The sequence below is a fragment of the Babylonia areolata genome, chromosome 26, assembly GCF_041734735.1.
Source record: "Babylonia areolata isolate BAREFJ2019XMU chromosome 26, ASM4173473v1, whole genome shotgun sequence".
NCBI classification, from domain to species: domain Eukaryota; kingdom Metazoa; phylum Mollusca; class Gastropoda; order Neogastropoda; family Buccinidae; genus Babylonia; species Babylonia areolata.
In genome coordinates, this window is record NC_134901.1 from 37,519,296 (window position 1) to 37,530,471 (window position 11,176).

Sequence of the window (11,176 nt, forward strand, 5' to 3'; positions counted from 1 at the left end):
CGATGTTTGTATGCATTAAACTACTCCAGTAGTTGAATATACCAACATAATAATGGATGAAAGATTCGCTGATACCAAAAATGGATTCTGCCTTCAATTTGAATAAAGAAGCTGAAGAATTACAATCGATTGGTATTTCTTTTTCTTTCCCCTCTTCTCTCCATCCTAGTCCTGTGGTCATGATGCAGGATAAGCCTTGTGCTGTTCCACCTCGTCACTTTGGCAGCCCAAGACTACGCGCAATAAGCTGCTGTATTTTACAATGTAACGGTGTGTGTGTGTGTGTGTGTGTGTGTGTGTGTGTGTTCGTTGAAAGCAATTTGCTCTCGAGTGTCGAGTTTTTGTGGAAAGTTCCTGTGCCATTCCTGCTGGCGACTCCGGCGAAACCTTGTTAGATAAAATTTGCTTATCTCATGACAGGTAATAACAGTTGTGGTTCGATTTGTCTGATATCAGAAATTCTTCTGCTTCTTCATTTTCTTGTTATTACAATTATTTTTTCATCCTCCTCATTGTTATTATCATTTTATTTTGTTAAAATTATTATTATTATTATTATTATTATTATTATTATTATGTCATCAATAATAAATGTAATGTAAAGGTTTTCGGGAACTGAGGTGGTTCAGTTGACCAACAAAGTCAAGAGTGGAATCCCCTTCAAACTTCCGCTGATAACGACATTACGGCCAACAGCTAACAATAAAATATCTTCACTTGATACCACAATACCATCATCTGCAAAAACACATGATCTTTTACAAAATGGTAACATAAAAACTGCGTGGAAATATATATATATTTTTTTTATTTCAGTATGATTTTATAGTGTATGTCGCGATAGCCGTTTCCATAGCACTTTCAATATGGCGTCTCCCTTTCGAAATGCTGGTTTCTTGCAGTGCTAAGTTTTCAGTTTAGTTTGCATATTCCTGTTTTAGTAAAAACACCGTTGATACAAGAATCAACATGTCTGACGGAAAACTGGCTGTTGCACGACTACCACCTCTGCAAGGGTAAATATACTTATTAATTACTCGAAGAATCGCAAACTAGTTGATCAAATCATTCGCAATATAAACTCAGATCAACACAGGTTCTTTCTGTTTACTTTTTACTTTCCACCTAATCTTTTGCTGTTTACTGTCAAATGTATCGAGGTCTAATGATTTTTTATCAGGTCTATTGCTGCTCACTCATGTCTTCCTTCTTCTAGGTTCTCTTCTTCTTGCGACCCAACATGCCGACGAAACCAGCGCCGCGAACATTAGGGGTTCAAACACTAATAAACAGCTATTTCTGCAAGTTTTCAGTGTGTTTGCAAGTGCACATTGTTGTATGCAGAACACTTCTGAACATACATGGAAAAGGAAAGTAGCATAAGCATGGATTTGTGTGTGTGTGTGTGTGTGTGTGTGTGTGTGTGTGTGTGATGCTGTGTGGGGCCCGGGTTCCCCTGGCTGAACTAGAGGGCTTAACAGTCATGCAAATCCATCAGTCTTCTAGCGCGCACCCCACATTGTGGATTGTTGCCTTGCACAGGGATTACCACAGGATTATAGACAAGACAAGCATGGGGCTTTCTGGGGCACAACGAGGGACACAGTTGTGGCAGATGCAGGTCATAAAGAGAATTGAAAAGAAAAAGGAACGATGAGTGAATAACTGTTATGGATACTATTTGATTTGCACCATTTCATTTATGATACATCTTCTTCATTGTGGCATAGCCATCCATACAGTATATATAGCAATACATGTAGTATGCATGACTATGTCTGTGTGTGTTTTCATATGTGTATGTGTACACATATTTGTATGTATGTGCAAATACATGTGCGGGGCAGTGTGGTTTGTATATTTAACTTTGATGTAATGTATTATGTATAATATGTGTTTTATAAAGCACCTGGAGCAGTTTTCTGGACAGAGTGTTATATAAGTATCCGTATTATCAGTAGTAGTAGTAGGAGGAGCAGCAGCAGCAGTAGCAGCAGCAGCAGTCACAGTATTATTGTCATCATTATTATTCACCTTCTTCATTTTAATTATGAAGTAGCTGGGCATTGATCCTCAATCGATAACAAAGCTTGGTGCTTCGCGGAGATCCCGACAAAAATGTCATTGAACGACATCGGTAATCGTTTCATAGGATAATTTTGGTGGGAGTTTGTCGGTAGATAAAAATATATTTGGAGTTTGTTGGTAATTTTGGTGGGAGGTTTGGCAAATATAGAGTCAGGAGGAAGTGTTGAGGGTCACCTGACCAATGTGTAGATCAAGAGTTTGATTCCTGGTTGGACTTTCTTGTACGTGGTTCTATCAGCCATTATCATGGTTATGATGAAAAGTTCGTGCAGGCCAGCAACAAAAGTAAACTCAATAATCAAGGAAGGTCAGCATTGACCAAGTATTGAACATTACATCCATTATCGGTAATTTTTTGGGACCAATGTTGAGCTGTTTGTTGCACATCGACCGAGGATCGATGCCCAGCGCTGGCCTTTTGATTAACATCCTTGGAGAGACAATCTTGTGACAGTCTATGAAAAGGGTGTATGGGTGAAGATTGATATGGACTTAGATATTATCTGCAAGTGCTTGGATCGTGTTACTGTAATGGGCTGTTGTGACAGTTGTCATGGATTTTTCATAATTATTTTCAGTGTTTAAATGGATTTCTTGTTTATTCGCTTCACACACCAGGAGGATTCAAGCTGGAAAGCATTTTCCACAGACACAAAGGGTATTGGCAATTGGATACTGTCTTAAAATTCTGAGAAGTAAAAAAGTTGTGGTATGTGTGTTTTTTGTGTGTTTTTTTTATATACTCATCACTTTTGTCTCTTCTGTTCTTTTCTTTGTTTAAACATTATATTCATTTGCATGCTTAAGTTTTTATTTTGGTTTTCTTTCTTTACTTTGACAGTGTTGTTACGAATAAGGTTGCACTTTATTTTAAATCTAAAGTGTGGAAGATGAGAATGCCACAGAAATAATGAATTGTTTTTTTTTTTATATACTAAAATGTGGAAGATAAGAATGCAATAGAACTCATAAATTGTTCATTGTTCTGCATGATTTAAGCTGCAAATTGTGAGACTGATGGATTACTGTCCAAGATAGGTGATTGGGCCCCTACCATGCATTTGTTTTTCTTTCATATTTGGAGTTGCACCTTGCAAGATACACCATTATACTTCAGCATGCTGCTCAGGTTGATGTTATAGTTGTTTTTGTTATGTTACTATTTTATTATGTGTACTGTCTGAGATTCTTGTTTATTTGTTTACTTAATTATTCATGTATCTTGTGATTTATTTGTAAAGCTAGATCGGGTCTTTTTTGTTTCATTTTGTTTAAAAAAAATTGATTCTGTGACTGTCAGTGACTTCCTAGAATTATATGTGTAGATTTTAATCAATGTTAGCTAGAGGTTCAGTTTGTCTGTGAGAATTGTGTCTTGTCTGGGGATGATGATTTAATGAAATGCATTTCAGATGTAGTTAAATTTTGTTTAAGAATATTTAATTCAGTATACAAATAAAGTGACCTTAAAGGGCCATGAACAAGATCAGTTTCTGCCTCAGTAACGGGGATAAAATTGAAAAATGTGCTATCTAAAAAAAAATACAAACAGTCGTAACTGGTGACTGTTTATTTTATGATTAAATTTTGCATCATGGATATCATGACGTGAACATGAATAGAAATGATACAGAACATACTGTTTGTAAGGTAAATGATGAAATGCTGACCAGCTTTGCTGAGTTATGTTTCATGTTAGTATTGTTTGAGTGGCTGTGGTGTGTGTGTGTGTGTGTGTGTGTGTGTGTGTGTGTGTGTGTGTGTGTGTTGTGTGTGCGTGTGTGTGTGTGTGTGTGTGTGTGTGTGTGTGTGTGTGCGCGCTCGCTTGGGTGTGTGCGTCACACACATGTGTGAGTGTGTCACATTGTGTATGAGTATATGTCACAGTGTGTGTGTGTGTGTGTGTGTGTGTGCGTGCGCACGCGCATCTGTCTGTAGTCAGTGTGTATGTATTATGGAAACTATTTGAAAAGTGTGACATCAAACTGTTTTTGATCTTTTTCCAGGACCAGAAGGGATCCCTATGGGAAGAACAAGTTGGAATCACTGAGCGGGCAGCCGTACCGACTGAATGGCAAAGTGCACCCTTTGCCTCCACCCAAATCTCTGCGTGTAAGTAAAGTTGCCATGCTGCGCAGAATTGGTCGGGTCAGGCATTGGTCTTCCGACGCAGTGTTCACCAGTGATCAGGGTTTGAAGCCCCGTTCGGCATGGTGTTGTGTCCTTTGCAAAGGCGCTTCGATTTTTGTCACCCCTTCCTTTTCCTCCTTTTTGTCCCGCGACCCACCGGGTCGTGGGGGGGGACACAAGGGATGCAGCGGATGTCACTCTCCTCCAGCCTGGTCTGCTCTCAGCCTCTGACACCAGCTCTGGCATCTTCAGATGAGTCCAGGTCTTGACGTCATCTGTCCAGCTTCTCCTTGGTCTTCCCCTCTTTCTTCCACCCTCGATGGTGCCCTGCAGGGTGGTCTTGCACAGGGTGTTGTGGCAGGTCACGTGGCCAAACCAGGCCAGCTTCCTTCTTTTGATGGTGGCCTAGGTGTAAATGGGTACTGATTTGGGTTACAGAAGGAATATTACGGCAGAAGGAGAGGATTTGGCTCCATCTTCCTATGCTGAGCCCTAGACACAGTGGATATGAATTCACACCCTGGATGGCCATTAGGGGCTTACCTTAAATGAAAAACGAAACAAAAAACAAACAAAAAAACCCCCATTGGTTTCAGTCTTTAAAAAAAAAAAATTGTATGTTGTTGTCTCATTCGTCATGACGTAGATGCGTTGTACTGCCGTTATGCGCCAGGGGCCCAGTACATCCGTCTTCGGTGCTGGTTTTCTTGTCTGAGTTTCCCTCTCATAGGCGACTTGCTGACCAAGGCTTATGAGCATCCCCTACCCTGGTTTGTTTCTCCGAGGTTTTTTTCTTCCCCGGGACGAGAAGTTTTTATGCGCCTCTTACTCGCATGATGAACCTGTCATAAGACACTTGGGAAATTTGATATAGTGTAACAGTGCCACCTGTTTCCCCGCCCGCCCCATCCTGGTAGAAACATCGCCATTTGGTCCGGGACTGCTTATTTGACCAGGCAAGCCTGATTTATATCGCAGCTAACCCTCATATCTGGGGGCCGTCGGGTTGGGGATAGTCGCCCTGCCTGGAGATGCATGAAACACTCATCCTCACAGAGGAAGATAAGTGGTCTGTCTCTTCTTTTGATTAAGTTTGTTTGAAAGCGCTGACATTTTGTGTTGAGTGCAATTGTTTATATTTGTTTTCCAATGTTTTGTGTACGTTAGAAACCATTTCTCAGCACACAGTACGATGATGGTGTTGTATATTTGTTGCGCTGACTTGGTGTTTGGTTTTAAAATGTGTTGACAAGGGCACCATCCCTAGTGATGAGAATGTTCAATTTCCCTTAAGGAGAAAAGCAAGAAAAAAAGAAAAAGTCTAGGAAGCCCTGGTGTGTGTGCATGTCTGCGTGTATGTGCGTCCATGTGTGTGTGTGTGTGTGTGCATGGTATGTATGTGTGTGTTTGCGCCTGTGCGTGTCTCTGCATGTGTGTGTGTGCATGCATGCTCTGTGTGTGTTTATGTGCTTGCATGCATGTGTGTGTGTCTGTGTATGTGTGTGCGCGTGCATGCGTGTATGCCAACAGCCGCTTGTGGACGTCGTAACAAAGACAGCCCCCCGTGGACGTCGTAACAACTAAGAGCATACAAATAATCCAGTGACACGTGTCAAATCAGATAACTACCTTATGCATCGCAATATTTCCCTTTGTACCTTTTATTTATTGATCGAGCATGTCATACTGTGTGTGTGTGTGTGCTTGCGTGTTTGTGTGCATGTGCGTGCGCATACCAACAGCCCTACGTGGACACCAAGGCCGGCGAGGTGGACACATGGCCGGCCCATGCCAGCGGCCTGGCCCTCGCCTCGTCGTCGGCCGCCATGCTGTCCCGGAACAAGTCGCTGGTGATCGTCAATGAAGGGGAGGAGGGTGGCGGCAAGGCCCCCATCATTCCCAAACCCCGCTTCCTGGAACAGCTGCAGAGCTTCCTCAGCAAAGAGCTGAACGCCCTGGGCGTCACGGATGTGTCGCCCAGTGATCTGCGTCTTCAGGTTGGTAATGATAGTGATGATGATGATGATTGTCAGTCATGTCTGCCTGTGACCATCAGAAAAGCAGAGGAGGCAACTGCTGTTCCGACTATTTGGGCTAGAATTTGATTATAGTGGAGAGTGTCTTGCCCAAGTTACATCCCCACTCTCAAGGCCAAGACGGCTTAGGACAGTCAGTGTTGGGGATGGTTCCCAAATGCCAATAGCCCCCAAGGCTGCAGCACTAAGAGCCAGTGCAATCTTGCCTCCTAGTGATAGTCATAGTCCTTCACAAAAGACTAAACTGTAAATGACTTCCCATTGTAATGGAGAAACCATTAATCATACAGTCCTCACTTTGCTGTTGGCCCAAATATAAGTTTATGTCAATCTCTGATGTAAGCTGAGCATTGGGCCCAATGATAATAATAATGATGATAATGATGATAAGAATAATGATAATATGTAACATGTGTGGATATGGAAATAGTGACCATTTTCCAGGCTTAGCTACACTGTGTGTTAGTTTTGCGCAAAGATTTGTTATGGTCATTTGGTTCATTAATTCATGAAATCTGTCACGTAATGATTGTAACTGTCTCTGTATTTCAAAATGTCATGTATACACTCATGCGCATCATTTCAGATGGATTAGTGTAAGAATGCAGTCGCTGCCAATTCCTTTTACCAATTTGAAATACAATTTTGACGGGCGCAATAGCCGAGTGGTTAAAGCGTTGAACTGTCAATCTGAGGGTCCCGGGTTCGAATCACGGTGACGGCGCCTGGTGGGTAAAGGGTGGAGATTTTCACGATCTCCCAGGTCAACATATGTGCAGACCTGCTATTGGCTGAACCCCCTTCGTATGTATATGCAAGCAGAAGATCAAATACGCACGTTAAAGACCCTGTAATCCATGTCAGCGTTTGGTGGGTTATGGAAACAAGAACATACCCAGCATGCACACCCCCGAAACCAGAGTATGGCTGCCTACATGGCGGGATAAAAACGGTCATACACGTAAAAGCCCATTCGTGTGCATACGAGTGAATGCAGAAGAAGAAGAAGAAGAAATACAATTTTGAGTTTGACTCTGACCACAATCACAAATGAAAGTAATACGAGGCTTCAATATATATTTGAAAAGGGTGTTGCTAGCTTTCTCTGTCTCTGGACCTTGTGTTTGGAATGAACTTCCTCTTTCGCTTCGTCAGGCCTCCGCTCTCAGCTTTTTCAAGTCTGGCCTTAACTCACTCAGTATGGCCAGTCCTCTCTTCTCCTCTACACAGACCCCTTGGATGTCCAGTGGGTGTCTGAATGACCCAACCTTTAGATTCCATCGTCAGAACTGTGGTATTCTTTGTCAACATTCACCTCTTCAGTATAAGAGCGTTCCGCTTGCAATATTTTGATGATGGTAATTGGTAAACGCTGTTAACATCGTCTCTTTCGCCGTTCATATGGAGAGAGTTAAAACCCGCCTCTTCACAAGATAGCCTCCCTCCCCTACCTATTCCTTGTCTTCAGTTTCTTCAGTTTCAGAGTTATGCATGTGTTTGAATGACTGGTGTGAAAGCGCTTAGATTTGTCTGCACAAGATTCAGCACTATATAAATACCATTATTATTATTATTATTATTATTATTATTATTGCTGGTAGTGACGGTGAAAGTGGTGTCTTGAGTGTATGCATATTCATGTGTGGGAAAGAGAGTGAGAGAATGAGTGCATGTATGAGAGAGAGAGAGAGAGAGAGAGAGAGTTCCAGTGAATCATTTTGCCTTTATACTGAACACATTTTTCTTCACCAACACTCGACTGCAAGTCCCATAGCAAATCAGAAACGATCTATGCTTGAACTCAACAGGCGCACCGAGAAGTGTTTGAGTATCTGATAGAGGATTTCAAGACGTACAAGCCTCTGCTGGCTGCCATCAAGAACGAGTATGAGATGATGTTGGCGTTCCAGCGACAACAGATCCGACAACTGGAACCGCTCAAGGTGAGATAGGGAATGGTGGTGTTGATGTGTATGTGTCTAGTCTTCAGTTTTATGACTTTCCTCATATTGTTTGTGTAGTGTGTAGTGTTTGTGTGTGTGTGTGTGTGTGTGTAGAGAGAGAGTGTGTGTGTGGGTGATATGACAAAATGATTCCTGGTTACTTGATATACAATGTACATGTATCTACATCAGTGTATGTACACATTTACATAGACCCGCAGACACACAGACACTAATACCTAAACCCACATAGAGACATAGACACAGCCGCACAGTCACACACACACACAGACACAGACACGCACAGACACACACACACACACACACACACACACACACACACACGTGAGCACGATGATGTACATTGTTTATTTTGATATATATATATCTATCTATCTCTCTCTCTATATATATATGTATATATATATATTATTTGTATTTGTATTTGTATTCCTTTTTATCACAACAGATTTCTCTGTGTGAAATTGGGGCTGCTCTCCCCAGGGAGAGCGCGTCGCTACACTGCAGCGCCACCCATTTTTTTTGTATTTTTTCCTGCATGCAGTTTTATTTGTTTTTCCTGTCGAAGTGGATTTTTCTACAGAATTTTGCCAGGAACAACCCTTTTGTTGGTGTGGGTTCTTTTACGTGCGCTAAGTGCATGCTGCACACGGGACCTCGGTTTATCGTCTCATCCGAATGACTAGCGTCCAGACCACCACTCAAGGTCTAATGGAGGGAGAGAAAATATCGGCGGCTGAGCTGTGATTCGAACCAGCACCCTCAGATTCTCTCGCTTCCTAGGCGGACGCGTTACCTCTAGGCCACCACTCCACACAGATATCTATATCTGTCTGCCTATATCTATCTATCTATCTATATATTTTGTGTGATTTCAGCAAATGCTGGTGACAGTGTCAGAACAGTGTGATCAAAAGATCATGGGACTGCGTGAGGATGAAAGACAAGGTACTGGATTTCACAGTGTGTGTATGTGTGTGCGTGTGTGTGTGTGTGTGTGTGTGTGTGTGTGTGTATCTGTGTGTGTGTGTGTGTGTGCGTGTCCGTGTGAATGTCTGTGTGTGTGTGTGTGTGTGTGCGTGTCTGTGTGTATGTGTGTGTGTGTGTATGAGTGCGTGTCTGTGTGAATGTCTCTGTGTGTGTGTGTGTGTGTGTGTATGTGTGTGTGTGTGTGTGTGTGCGTGTGTGTGTGTGTGTGTGTGTATGTGTGTGTGTCTGTGTGAATGTCTGTGTGTGTGTGTGTGTATGTATGTGTGTGTGTGTGTGTGTCTGTGTGTCTGTGTGAATGTCAATGTGTGTGTGTGTGTATGTGTGCGTGTCTATGTGAATGTCTGTGTGTGTGTTGTGTGTGTGTATGTGTGTGTGTCTGTGTGAATGTCTGTGTGTGTGTGTATGTGTGCGTGTGTGTGCGTGCATGAGTGTGTGTGTGTGAGTGAGTGAGTGTCTGTGTGTGTGAGGAGGTGAGGGGGTTGGGGTGGGGTTGATAATGTCTAAGGTGTCTCTCCAGTGTTTGCTGGTGTCACCCCATCGTCTGTTGACATGTCTGGGGGGGGGGGGGGGAATCAACTTTATTTTTAATGCAGTCGTTGTGTGTTGGTTTTTCAGAGGTTTCCAACATGAAAGCGGAGAACAGACGCCTGTATGCGAAAATCTCAGCCATGGCCAACGAGCAGAGAGATCTTCAGGAACAGGTAATGGGGACTATGCTTGTGTGTTTGTTTGTGTATGTATTTTGTGTGTGTGTGTGTGTGTGTGTGTGTGTGTGTGTGTGTGTGTGTGTGTGTGTGTGTGTGTGTGTACTTTGTAAAAATATGTGTGTGTGTGTTTGCATGTTTTCATGTATGTGCAAGGTTGTGTGTGTACTTTTCTGCATATGTGTGTGTGTGTGTGTGCGCACGTGTGTGTTTGTGTGCTTTTATGAGTATGAGTCTTTCTCGTACTGTTTTGTTTTCTGTCTCAGTAATACTTTGTCTCTTTTGGTTTTATCGTCAGTTATTCATGTTTTGAGTCATGAGAGTGAAAGTAGTTTAGGACTGTGCCATAAACTGCCATCTTCTAAGAGCACACGAGGAAGAAATTGTTTTAACTCTTTCACCACCACAAGCGACTTTAGTTGACATAGACAGTGCACCGCCATAGTCGACTGCTGTTGACGTGAGGGGTCTTGGTTATTAACAGGACCATTTTTTCACATGGCAACAAAGCTTGACAGCTGCAGCCAGTTTCTCGCCAATAGAAAACAATGGTAAACCTTTACCCCCCTGCCAGAATTAGAAGTGAACAAGTGCATTGTGTCGTTTTGACATGAACCAAAGCCTGTGACTGAGAGCGTTTCCAAAATATTTGATGCTGGGGAGTGCTTTTCACACAGAAACTTGGTGGTGAAAAAGAAGGTTTTTTTTTTTTTTTTTTTTTTTTTTAACTTATACAGGTGAACCGACTGCAAGAGAACCTGCGAGAAGAGCACCAGAAGTACCGTGATGAATGCGACGCCAGAAAACTGCTGGTTGCCGACATCAACGACCTCCGTTACCAACAGGAGGACTACCTGGCTTCCAAGCAGACGGCGACAGAGGAGGAAGTGGCGGAAGACCCTGTGATGCTGAAGATTGCACTGAAGTGGGTATCATGGGCTCTGAAGTGGGTATATGTGCACTGAAGTTGGTACATGTGTACTGAAAGTGGGAATTATGTGCTCTGAAGTGGGTATCATGTGCACTGACATGGGTATCATGTGCACTGGAGTGGGTACCATGTGCACTGGAGTGGATATCATATGAACTGAAGTGGGTATCATGTGACCAGGGCTAGATATTTCCCAGAGAAGGTTTAGTTGTCCTGGGGTTTAAGGTTGAAGGTCCCACAGCCATTTATAGCCATCAGGGCAGTAAATTCATATCCACTGTGTCGAGGGCATTGGCATTGGAAGGCGGGTCCCAGTCCTCCTAGACTTCCTGA

General features: G+C 42.7%; 1 protein-coding gene across 1 annotated transcript in view; it reads left to right on the forward strand.

Moving 5' to 3' along the window:
* The first annotated feature begins 881 nt into the window (after positions 1 to 881).
* LOC143300181 (translin-associated factor X-interacting protein 1-like) overlaps positions 882 to 11,176 on the forward strand; it is a 30,872-nt gene continuing 20,577 nt past the window's right edge. Inside the window, exons 1-7 of the mRNA XM_076613739.1 lie at positions 882 to 1,016; positions 4,095 to 4,200; positions 5,961 to 6,215; positions 8,063 to 8,197; positions 9,097 to 9,166; positions 9,824 to 9,909; positions 10,650 to 10,837. Of these exons, the coding sequence (XP_076469854.1) occupies positions 970 to 1,016; positions 4,095 to 4,200; positions 5,961 to 6,215; positions 8,063 to 8,197; positions 9,097 to 9,166; positions 9,824 to 9,909; positions 10,650 to 10,837 (887 nt within the window). The 5' untranslated portion in view covers positions 882 to 969. The remainder of the gene's footprint in view (positions 1,017 to 4,094; positions 4,201 to 5,960; positions 6,216 to 8,062; positions 8,198 to 9,096; positions 9,167 to 9,823; positions 9,910 to 10,649; positions 10,838 to 11,176) is intronic.